The sequence below is a fragment of the Apus apus genome, chromosome 1 (genome assembly GCF_020740795.1).
Source record: "Apus apus isolate bApuApu2 chromosome 1, bApuApu2.pri.cur, whole genome shotgun sequence".
NCBI lineage: Eukaryota > Metazoa > Chordata > Aves > Apodiformes > Apodidae > Apus > Apus apus.
Window position 1 is genome coordinate 101,337,704 of NC_067282.1, and position 12,826 is coordinate 101,350,529.

At 42.2% G+C, this 12,826-nt stretch overlaps 1 protein-coding gene across 1 annotated transcript in view; it reads left to right on the forward strand.

The window, feature by feature from the left end:
- EFHC2 (EF-hand domain containing 2) overlaps positions 1 to 12,826 on the forward strand; it is a 61,513-nt gene that overhangs the window by 29,651 nt on the left and 19,036 nt on the right. The window contains exons 8-10 of the mRNA XM_051608321.1: positions 5,342 to 5,510; positions 6,545 to 6,687; positions 11,074 to 11,270. Coding sequence (XP_051464281.1) covers positions 5,342 to 5,510; positions 6,545 to 6,687; positions 11,074 to 11,270 — 509 coding nt within the window. The remainder of the gene's footprint in view (positions 1 to 5,341; positions 5,511 to 6,544; positions 6,688 to 11,073; positions 11,271 to 12,826) is intronic.

Genomic DNA, 12,826 nt, shown 5'->3' on the forward strand with positions numbered 1-12,826 from the left:
CTGCAGTAGAGGAGAATTTCCTCCCAAGGTAGCTTGTTCTGACCTCATAGTTAGAAATGCTGCTTAAGAGCCACTCTGAGGCTAGTTTGTGTAAAGTGAGAGGGTAACTTGTTTGTCTTACCTTTGTTGCACATGGATAACAACTGTTCAGTACCCTTGTTTCATAAAAACCTTGTACATTATTCCAATACACCATTTTACCACTCTCTCCCACTTCCTGAGCCATTTGCTGCCAGGGGAATCCTTTCAGTCTTTCTCCATAGTCCATTATTTTGTATCTGTGTTAATTTTTCTGCTTTTTTCTCAGTGCTCGCCCCAGTTGGTCTACTGCCTTAACACAAGATGAACAAAGATATACTCTAGTTGAGACCTTCGGGGAGCTGGGAAGTGGTTTGCATGTAACTTTAAGGGTACATGATTGGCAGAGACTCCAGCTAACGTGAAAAAACATCCATCTTGATGCAGCCTGTCTTGTTCACAAAAAAGGATTCTCACCATTTGCTGGGAAATTATCTCCTTTTTTCCCATCAGGATTTAAAAAATGTGGGTGTGACATTTTAACTAGAAGGGGTTAAGAGCAGCATCAAGATAGTATTTGGCTTAGAAGCAGGTATTGTGAAAGGAGGGGTTAAGGTTTACCTATTATTAGTGAGATACAAATTTTGTTTGTGTCTGGTGGACGTACAAGGTGCTCTCAGTGGACTCAGTCCCACAAAGTGCCCGGCATTCTGCTCCCATCCAATTAAACGCTGGAACATGCTTAATTGCAGTTTGAGTCCAGGGAGACCATTTACTTGACTAAGAGTAAGCAAGCAGATAAATGAGTTCTTACATCAAGCCACAGTGCTCAGCACCTCATGGCATCAGTCCAGCTGTTTGTTATTGTGTTTTCACATTACTCCCCTTCAATTTATACTGTTCTGCCAAAGCCATTAAAGAGGCCAACATTTATTTTTGACTCTGCAGTTTCAGCATAAGTTGCTTTCCGATGGAATTTGCCTGTTAGGAGAATTAAGGACAGTTTAGATTTCCCTTGAAGTGCATGATTATGATATCTGATATATTTCCAATGTTGGTTTTGCCTGTTACACTCTTTATACTGTTTTTGAAAAGCAAAGGAGAGCTTCTCCATGAATAAACAATAGCTAATGCCCTTCAACAGGAAGCTAATGACATTACTGTCACCTAGCAGTGTTATGAATGCAAGAGAAAATGCCTTAATGTGTCATATCATCTATCCAGACTTGCAAGTGCAGCTTCAGAAAAGGAGAAAAATATTGTATGGCTACGTAGGTGTTGTGGTCACCCAGCTGAAACATGAAATGCACTGCTGATGTGCAGTGGGGAGAATTCCTCTCACAAAATGCAGTACTTCAGCACAGAGTTGAGAATAAAGTGTAGGGTTGAGCATCAAGTGTTCTTTCTTAATAACAGATTATTCCTGAAGGAATGAAACCAGTAAAATCTGGTTTCCTACTGATTTTTATTCAATGTCCCAGCACCTCCCAAGGCTGGCTGTTGTGCCTTTTTGCAGCACCGCACGTTCCCTCTCCTGTCCCAGCTCTCCTCGCCCTCCCACCCCCTCATTTCTCAGGCTCCCTCTCTGACCCGCTGCCTGGGCAGAGCAGCGTGCGGGGTGATCGGCTGGCCAGTACATGTGTGCTTTTGGCCAGGCAGCTGCTGCTGGATAACAGCTGACTTCCTGCTTTTCCCGCAGTGGGGGCATTAGAGCCTGCTGCCAATTTTCACTAGGCTCGTCAGAGATCAGAGTCTCTCTGGCGTCTAACCTTACTACTTTGTGTGGTGTAGACTGAGCAACAGCTTCTAAGGATACTTGTGCATTTACAGATGCCTTTTTTTTTTTTTTTCCCCCCCTTCAGGTAAATGGAATAATGAAATAAGGCTCTGTAAAAGGAGTATTTCTTTGAAGCTGAATAAACACCGTCATTTTTTAGCGGCACACACAGTTCTGTGAGCGCTAGATTTTCTTTAATCCTGCCTTTAAAAGCTGTGAAGATGGGGTATTGCCTTCTTATTTCACTTCTCACCTAAGTTGTAAAACAGACTCTCACAAAAGCCAAGTCTCAGCTGTTTGGTATACATCTGCTCTTACGTATAGAGAGCATCATGTTAACAGTGTTATCCCTCGCTGTTAGGGCCACCTCTTATAAAGTCCAAGTCTAGTGGGATTTCTCCTGTTTTTGACTGTAATGCTCAGAGATGTCTGTTCTCTTCCTCTGAAGGCAGAATTTCTTGCCTACTTATGCTTAGTTTTTCTTAGTAAGAAGTCTATGCTATCTTCAGATTGGTTATACACTAAGGATGTGGCTGGAGCTGCTTTGTTTCTTGCTGTTCCTAGTGTTTGTCCCAAGTCTTGCTCAGGTTTTGATGTTGTAAGAAAAAGTTATAGTACATGATACATATTTGATATATCAGGTGAAATAAACCCCACAGTGCCAGCCCGTCTCCTTCTGGGCATCAACTGAGGCAGTAAAAAGGGGTGAAACTGTCCATGGGGAAAATACCTGTGCTGTTCTTTCTGGAAGTGTAGAAATTTGTAATGCAGGACTTTCAATTTACCCTCTCCCCATTGTAAATCCACATTGAAAATGTTACAGCCTGGAAGAAGAAAGCATCGATTCCTTTTCCAGACTGGACAGAGGTAGTTTTCCTAAGAATTAGCGATAAGCTTGAGAGGAATGTGTTTTATGTGTAAGTGCAAGTTGTCTGTCTGATCCTACTCTGATGGTGTGTGACAGAGCAAAGATGAAACAAGTTTTGAGCTTGCATGTCTGTTAGTCTACTGCATCTAGCTGGCTATTTGAAAGTTGCAGGAGTGAGTTTTTTAACTGGTTTCACAAACTATTTCTCCATGGCGATTTCCTTCTGAATTTCCTCATTCCCAGGAGAGAATCTGAATACATAATATTTTAAAATCCTGGAAACTGTAGGGAGCACGAGGCTGGATGTTTGTGTTCAGTGAATCTGAATGAAGCAAGGCCATTTTACATCAGGGAAGGGATGGGAACCAAAGTGCTGAACTTACCTTTCAACTTTGTTTAGCCCATGCTTGGGTTGTGAAGGATTTGATACACTCTCTGAGGCTAACACAGCCTTCCTCTTAATCGGTGGTTTTCTTTTAGTTAATAAATCCGATTTTAATCCATATGTGCTGAAGTGTATAGAAAGGGAAACGATTTAGCATTTCCTAACGAGTGCCTGACGCGAGAGTGTGAACGTGCACGCACCGTGACCTGCGTTTACCAGTTCAGCTCCACGTCCCGGCCTCCCCAAGGCTTTGGACAGGAGCGCGCGGCCTTTGCAGCCGTGCGGGGAGGAAAGGGGCTGTTTCTGCGGGCACACGCTGCCACAAACCTCGGCTTGGTTTGGGGTTGGCGGGGGGAAAACGTGGCGGGGAGCGCTCCCGCCGACCCGGCGCGCCCCGACGGGCGGGTGGCGGCGCAGCCCGGCGGCGGCCGCTGGGTGGCGCTGCGGGAGCGCGGGAGCCGCGCGGTGCGGGGCCCGAGCCCTGCGGGGAGGGCGGGTGCGGGGGTGGCTCCGCCGCCCCGCGGGCAGCCGGCTCCAGGGCCTGCCGGCCCTTTCTTAGGGGAACAGCTTGCTTCTGGTATCGAGCCTAGGGCGCCCTTGGCACAGCCTGAGGCCATTTCCTCTCACGCGGAGGCGCTGCCAGTGCTGCGGGGTGACATCGCGGCAGCGCGCAGTGCCGCTGGGTCTGGGGGCTTGCTTGCTGTCCCTGTGCCTGCCTCAGGCTGCCTGCTCCACGTTTGTCGGGAACGGGGGTCGCCTGTGGGAGTGACGCCACGTGGCGCACTGCAAAAGCCTCACAAGGCAGTTTTGTCGCACTGTTCAGAAAACAGTACTTTTGTGCGTATTGACATAACACACATGCTCTTCCGTGGTGAAGATTGCGTAGAAAATTTCTGGCTCGACTTTTCTTTGGCATGTGTGCCTGTACTTCTGACTCAAAGAAGTGGCACGTCTTTTTTTCTAGAGAAAAATATTGTCCAGGTTTTGCAAAACCCCTTTGTGGCTGTATTAGCTTTTTGAATCAGACCATATTCTTCTAAGAAGTTACGGCCAAGGGAGATCTCATTGTGTTTTCAAGTTAATAACTTGGTCATCTGAATGGTTTCTGTATTTTACAACTTCATACTGCTTGATCCTTGAATATAGCCATGTTTAAAACATTGTAACCACAAACCAATTCATAAAACGCTCCAAGTGACAACAAGAGACAATTCTCCTCTGTTTGCACCAAAGTCCACAGTACAAGTGTAGATTGTTAATCTCTCTCCAACTTGGGGTAGAAAAGTTTAAGTTTTAAAGAAAAAAATATGTTTTTCCTGGGGTCCACTTTTATTGCTGTGGTTTGCGATACAGCTTCTTCCAGTTTGCCCCGTGTTTGCCTTTCACTTACTAGCCCAGCCGCTCTCCCTTCTTCAGGGCAACATCTCCAGCCTGTCCAGGTGTGAGGTGATGTTGCTCCATGCGGGCAGTACTGTGCCAGTTGGCTCTGACCTCATTGTAACCTGTGGGTTGTGGGGAGCAGCTAGCTGGGCTTGGGGCCACAGCAAAGAGGGCCTGAGGCAGCCTGAGCTGCCTAAAAATCAAGGGAAGTGACTATCCCCCTCTGGTCAGCACTTGTTAGACCTCATCGCAGTACTGTGTCCCCTTTTGGGTTTCCCAGGACAGGAAAGACATGGCTTAGCCAGGGCAAGTTCAGGGGGGCCCCAGGAAGGTCAGGGCTGAGAAGTGCCTGGGTGAGCAGGGCTTGCTCTCCCCGGGAAGGGCCCTGAGCAGCCGCCACCCATCGGGAGGTTGCTGAGACCGGGCAGCCTGGCACTTCATGGGGATACACGGCAGGAGGGCACAAGACAATGTGCATAACTGAAAACAAGAGGCTCAGTGTTGGATATCAGCAAAAACTTTCCCCCAACCTGGGGCAGGCTCCCAGGGCAAGCTGCACAGGCTCCATCCCGGAAGTTTTCAAGCCTGACCTGGACACAGACCTCAGCAGCCTGGTCTGGGCTGGGGTTGACCCTGCACAGAGCAGCAGACCACAGTAGAGTCCTCCCAGTGCCCCATCCAATCTGAAGTACCCCATGTTTCTATGATTCATGGTTTCATTTGCCTCAGGTCTACCCATTTACTTTTATGGAGTCTTTTTCTGCCCTGTAACAGTGGGAAGGATCCTGGTTTGACTTTGATCAGTGCTCTGTTACAGAAATAAGCTCACAAGTATTCATATTGGAAGTTTAAATCCTTGGTAGAATGGTTCCATCAGAACAGTAATAAATAAGTCTTACTGTCTTTCTTGTAGAGGATTTCACCCCAGTTCCATATAAAGCTCCACCACCTCCTCCAAAACCAGAAAAAACATTTCCTCCTTATACTGGATTTGGTTCTGAAGAGGATTCTCTGTGCTCCTGTATGAATCTGCTTCTCAAGCCTCCCCAAAAAGATGTAAAAAAATTCATGGAGAAAGACAGGTATTCCAGTAAAAAATGATTCCAACTTTTAAAATTATGTCTTTTTGTGAAGAAGGTAGATGTTGAGTAGGGGTGTCTCTTTTTTTTTTTTAAGCAAAATATGCAGCTCATTAGACTTCTAAGGGACAGAAGCATGAGGAGTAGTTTAGTGACACAATACTCCAGTTTTCTTCAAACTCAGCAAAAATTCTCTTTTGAGAAGGCAAATATTCTGACCCTCCCATCCTGTAGCTCCTTCTCTTCTGCTATCTTCAGTGGGAGTTTGATGGAAGCCTTAGTCCAGGAATTATTCAGAAATTTTGTATGCTTAAGCAGTCCAACACTGATTTGTTTTTCTGTTTGACTTTCTGACATTTATTTATTTTTGATCTGCTGAATTTCATGCAGTTTACTGTAGCAATATTAAAGCATTAACCCTTTGTTTTTTATCATAATATGATTTGTCAGGTGGTGGTTGTTGAAGCCTAAGCAGAAAGCGAAGTCACATGCTAGAGATTTACCTGTAGAACCTCTGTAAAACAAGAAAGCTATTAGGAACAGGCTTGGGAATGTAGTGATAGTTCATGTAGTGGTACTGTAAATAATTTAAAGCACAATCATTTAACAAATACCCAACTAGTAAGATCATCTAGTGGCCCTGATTTTGTGGAGGTAATCGTAGTATGTATTGCCATTCAGAATAAGATTAGAAAATATACATACCTAAATGTGTTCTTCCTTTATAAATTTTCTGGGAAGAAACTTGGAGCTTCACTTGCAACTGAATTTGAATACAAATTCATTCCAGACCTGTGGAATAAAAGTAATTTTCCTCTGAAAATGATACCTTTCTGTCTGGTAGACTCTAGTTGGTTCTGTTAGTTTAAGCTGAAAATGGTTTTTGACAAAGTAGGGAACCTTATTCCATTTCCTTTCTTGGTCCAGGAATAACATAATTAGTGTATGTTTCAAAACTGAGGAGAATGCATCTCTTAGTGATGAAAACTTTTATCATACTCCATTTTTTATTTCTTACCTCTTCTTTTTCGATTTAGAAGTGGCATGGAAAGTAACATACTGCGCTTTGTTGCAAAACTCAGCACAGATAGTCATGTTGACAAGGATCGGAAATTCATTATTTCCTACTTCCTGAGTGATGATACCATTTCAGTTTTTGAACTTACACAGCAAAACACAGGTAAGATGCAGTAATGTCTTGCAATCAGTCAAAGTTGTCCTGTTCATTTGATTAGAGTTTACAGTAAACATTGTGGCCAGACTGAGCACTACCAGAAGCAGGGATGTGGATTTTTAAATGCAATGGGAATTACACCAGCAGCTATCCTTCATTATCTTTCATAGCTGTATGTCATAGTAATTTGTAATCTTCATCACTCAGAATAACACTGTACATTGTATGACAGTACTTTACAATATAATTTGGGAACTGGAAGTTTAATGCATTAAAACATTTATTACATATTAATTTGCAAATTTGGCCTTTAAAAATTTGCTTTTGCTGTGGATAACATACAGGAATTGTATTGTAACTGATGATAAATAAAGACAGAGAATGTAAGACCTCAAGAGTGAAAGAGTAAATCCTTTGTTATGCAAGATTGTGTTGTGGTGTTGTGATACCCATATAGCATCCATTGTAGAGAAGCAGCTCATGAAAACAACACAGTTATGGTATTTTTTAGGGTACTTTATCATTATTCATGTAGTGTTGAGCATATAAAGAGTGAAGGTTGCCCTGTTCTAACATCTGGATGTGTGCAATTCTGTAACACTGAACTGAATTTCAAGAGCCAGACTACCAGTGTTTAAGTGACAAACACTTTGTTTTTTCTCAGTTGCTTAATCATATTTATCCTGTTGCTGGAGCATGGTCACCCAAAGGTGTCATGGTTAAATTCTTTTGACCACTGTTGTCTGTTGTAGGCTACCTTCAACTGAGGATATTAAAGGTTATGTGATTTCCAAGCATCATTTTATTTCCTTAGAATGCCTTGCACATGGATGGAAGGATACAGCACTGGGAAGGATGTCAAGAAGTCATTATGTAACTCAGAGAGATAGGGAAGCCTTGGCTGAGCATGATCCAGTTGAAGAGATTAGTGCATTTCTGTGAAGCCCACAAAACATCTGCAGCAGCAGTTTCAGAGCAGTCAACATTCAGAGGATTCTGGCATCTCTCAACATGTGCAGTTGAAGTGCTGCTTAAAAGCTGCTGTCAGCCTCTGATAAACCACAGAGAAAAATAAATAAATCAGGAAATCACATTCTCTCAAATACAAGAGAAAGAGTAATAGAAGGTTTCCTTAGTGACCACATTGGGCTCTTGTAGAACCTCATGACTGACTCTTTAGCTCTTTTGATGCTACTTGAATTGCTCTACAGCAGCTTCTTGGCACAGAGCACCTTAGTGTGGTACATCAGGTACACTCTGCCATGGTGGCCAGCTCACTGTGCTCAGTACTGGCCTGTTTGGTACTCCCAGCTCACTGTATAGAGCAAAGACTGTCCTAGGGAAGACTGCTCACTGTTCTTGGCTTCAAGACTCTGGTGGCAGCAGTTCACTTTCTGAGGTACAATATTCTTAAGGACTAAATGTTATTGTAACCCTGCTTTTAGGCCTTTACTGAAAATGATTTCTGACGTTAATCTATTTCAGACCTGCAATTAACATCACATCCACACAAAATGGAGGTGTGGCAGCTATCTGGATCCTTCTGCATTCTGAACTCTTTCTGTGTCAGTGGTGCTAAGTAGTTTTGAGTGCCCTGCACATGAGTAGGTTTTTGGGAAGACTTGAGCCTTTTCAATGCAAAGAACTTCTAATGGCATCTCTGCTTGTATCCAACTATATGACAAATGCATAAATACCCACCTCACCCCCAATCAAAATGCAAGCAATTATCTGAGAAACATTTTGAAAAAGCATAGAGTACCTGGCTAGGCTTCAATGAGTGTTGCCAGTTGGACCAGCTCCACTGTAACATAAAGTTTAGTACTGCTTATGGCAGCAGTGTCTTGTCATTATTATTTTACTAGTTTCCTGCCATCCAGTGGCCTGTTGTTTATGCAACTTCTTTTATTACAGCCAAAGATACATACACTTATGTATGTACTTATTGTGTAATGCTGCTGTGAGGCTCAAGAGCAGCTCAGTTCTCTGTTAGTGAATGATGTTTGACTGGCATTCTTTATGTCCAGAGACATAAAGGATGCTATAGGTACAGCTGCATTGTTAAATTAAAGAAGTTCAGGGAAAAGCTAGAATCTTGGACCCCAAACATAAGTATTGCCAGTTTGGTCAATCCTGATTCTCCTTTACACCATTCCAATTAAACAAGGCCCCAGAGAGCCTGAGACCCCACCTGGAGGATACTAAAGTCCAGCAAACTCTCCTGCAAGGCAGTAAGGACAAGGCTGCACCAGGTTTGGTGTGCATCAGCCTTATCAGTCACCTAACACTATCCGAGGAGGTTTTGCACACTCTAAAATTCAGGTCCTTCTGCCACACCCTGGGGCTGCCATTCATGCCCTCAGTTGTTTGCTGGAAAACACCACTGTTGGACTGCAGCACAGCCATCACATACCTTCATACAGTCTGAACACAGAAAAATAATAGCTGTGTCTTAAGATCCCAGATTTATCACATAGAATGTGGAACAGAGTCAGAGCCATGCAGGGTATGCTGCAGATGTGCTCAGTTGGTCAGTCTCTCACCAGCAAGGGTGTAAGGCCAGAGTTTTTTTATGAATTGATGCAAATTGGCAAGTAAAAATGTTCAAAATCTCAGTCCTAAGATGGAAGTAATAAAGTTGCTCTTACTTTTCCCAGTCCAACAACCTGAAGTTTGCAGATAAATGCTTCACACTATTAGTAACACTGTGAAACTATTTGAAATGCACAGGGCTGGACATCTTGAAGCACTTGCTGAGAAGGAGGTCAAAGAATTAGAACTTTGGCTCCCAATGTAGGAGATCACAGCTCCTTTTTTATTCAGTTTAAGACCAAGCCAACAGCTGTACAAACACCTGTAAAGTCTGATCTGATCTTAATGGGAGAGGGTCTTTGGTTGTGGTGTTTGTTTTGTGCTTTGAGCCTGACTCTTGTAGATTTCCATCAAATTTTCTCATCAGGTTTCAGTGCAAAATCTTTAGCTTAATGAGATATTTTAGGTTGTTTTGCTTTATACCACATGAAATGTACTCACTTGTAACATTTAAAAAACAATTATGTAACAGTAAGTTTCCAATCTAAGTATGCAATTGCAGGAGAATGCAGAGACAAGAGTGAAGGTCCAATCCTACAGCGACCAGTTCTGTTTAAATATTACAAACAGTTGCCAGCATTATATAACCTAAAATTTCATATTTGTTTTATTAACTGGATGAAAAAAAATGTGTTCAGATTAAACTTACATTAGTGATTTGAATAATTGCTTTATTTAAGCTAGACCTGCCCGTTACCATAGTGTATTTTTTGCCTTTTGCTCTTACAGTGCTAGTAAAGCAATTAAGACAGACATTTGAGCCAAACTCTGGTTTAATAAGTAGTTTGGATTTCCACATTAATGTATAATGTTGACTATAAAAGGCATTTTTCTTTTATTACACTGCTCATCAGCTTATTTTTTAACTTGAATCACTACCTAATATGTAAGACATCATTAAATGTTACTGAAGTACACGTTTTGATTTTTGGTTTGGAAACTCAAATATAAACAGGAAATAAACCCCAAGCACTCCAGAGTTGTTGTAGGGCGCCTATCCTGATGAAACTAAAGATGTGACAGAACATTTTCTAGAAAGCTTGGTATATGCAATGCAATCTTGTGGTGCACCAGGAGGTGTTACTGGAAAGTGAAATGTTCCTTTTATTATCTTACATGCACTTGAGCATTGCAATGAGTTTCTAGTGGCATGAATAAAATCATTATAATGTGATAAGAAGTAATGTGACAGCTCACAAAGGAAATAACAGATCGCAATTAAATTGTGTTTGAGGAACATTATGTGGAAGATAGTGTCATGCCAATCTTGCTTTTTTTGGGTTGTGGGTTGTTTTCTTTTCTTACATTCAGAAGCCCTTAAAAACAACTTAGAATTACAGTGCATGATCTTCACAGAACTATGCTATCCTAAGTTGTGATTTTTTTTTATTATTATTTTTTTTCCTGTAACAGTTCAAGGATAATTGCCTGCATCTTACATTTTGTATCTCTGCATTTCTCAAGGGTCAGTCCCAATACTGGTGAAAGGGTTATGGGAACGATTTGAAGGGGCACATTTCTGTCCCATTTTAAATAAAAGGAAAAAAGGGAAGGTGTTTGGCAGGCATTCAAATGAGACATGTCACAGAATATGCACAATGTAACTGTTGCTGAGGTCACTGGCTGAGACAGTTCTTTCACCAAAGTGTGTGTGGGGGTGAGAATATACTATAATACAAGAAACACAAAGATGAAAACTGATTTTTAAATACAAACCAGCTGGTTTGGGGTGTCTTTTGGGTTTTATTTTGTGTTTTTTCTTTCCCGAGTAATTAATTATTTATAATTCTATTCCCATAGGGATACCTGGTGGGAAGTTCTTGGAAAGAGGTCGCATTAAGAAGCCTGGGCAGGAACTCTTTAAGAGTGAGCCATCTGAATACTTCAAGGCTCAGAATCTGTTTGTTGGAGCCAGAGTTTGTTTCCATGGACACAACTTTCTTTTAGTGGATGCTGATGAGTACACATTCAACTACATGGAGAAGCATGCAAATGAGGTGAAGCAGGCTCTTGTAATTTTCTGTTATCTTTAAGAACTGTACCTTACCTACATATTTTTCAGAATTATTTATACCCACTTTCTTCACTCAGAGTTCACAGCCCTGTGCTCTCTGTCTAGCAACAGATTTTGGAGATGCTGGCTAGGGAGTGCATGCAAGTCTGGCCACTCTTTGCCATCCATTCCCCTTCTACTTTCTCAGCATCCACTATTCCTGTATGTAGGGTTGGTTGAAGGTATATTCCTGCCTTTTCCTTTTTCAGACTGTTTGTGGACCTCTTGTCCCTGAATTGATCCTAAAGATACTGTCTGCTTCCACAGCTTTCTGTGGCAGCAAGTTGAAAAATGCACTGCCTTCTATGTAAAAAATAAATACGATAAAATAAGTATCTTTTATCTATTTTAAACCAACTTCCCACTAGTTTCAATGCCAGTTCTAGTGTTCTGGGCTTTGGTGAAGATCCCCACTGATGTTTTGTACCGCCATAATTTTGTAAAACTCAGACATTCTTCCCCCTCAGCCTAGTCCTATATGTTTAAGAAACTCACCCTTTTTAGCTTGTCCTTGCAAGGGAACTGTGAGACATGGAGACTGGAACAGTGCACAGTACTCAAGATGTGGGCACATCCAATGTACTGATGAGGCTGTTTTATTCCCTGATTTCAGTGTTTGGGTTCATACATATTTGTCTGCCAAAATGTTTCCCGTGTAATATTAGAAATCCATATAACAGGAATTAGAGCTTAGAGTTGTACTGAATTTCACTATGTTTTGGTTTTGCCTTCAGAGGAGAGAGAAACAATTAAGAGAGCTGGGGAGAATCTGGTGATGTATACTTTATGCTATCAGTCATTACACAAATGGCTGATAAAGATACTCTCATTTGCCAAAGCCAGAAACATATCCAATAGGAGGAAATTGATTGTCCTATAGCAATTGTCACAGAGGCAAAAAAGAAAGAGTACAGGGATGGAGAACCACAGAAGAATCATAGAATGTTTTGTGGGATTTTAGGTTACATTGGTAAGAACTGTAGATTACAATTTCAATGCAATTTGCACTGCAATATTTGAATAAATATACCCAGGTATATTTGGAAATTCCTGTTAATTGCAGCTCTGACCCAGTCACTTTGAGACCCAGCTTAGGACCAAAGGCATTTCTGCATCTCAGTCCCTCTTCTGAATTGTTGCTTCGTCATAGGGTGATCTTGAACATCAGCCTTTGGACTAGGCTGTGCTGTAAGGACTTGTGTGTATGCTTCATAGCTCAAGGTGGGACAACAGCAGGAGTTGTGCCTTCAGCAGATCTCCAGACCTGCCCTTTTGCTTAGGCTTGCTGAGAACACACCTAGGGAAAGTGCCCAGGAGGGTTTGTCAAGCTATGGTCCTCCCACTTGTCCAGACCTGTTGTGGATAGAGATGGGAGAAGGTTCTTAAGTTTGAATTGTTCCTTGTCTGTTTGCTCACCAAAGTGTGTGCACCTGCAGGACTCCCAGGACACCAATAGACCTAGCACAGTCTTGGGGACTGTCAGTCTTGATGCCGTTGTGC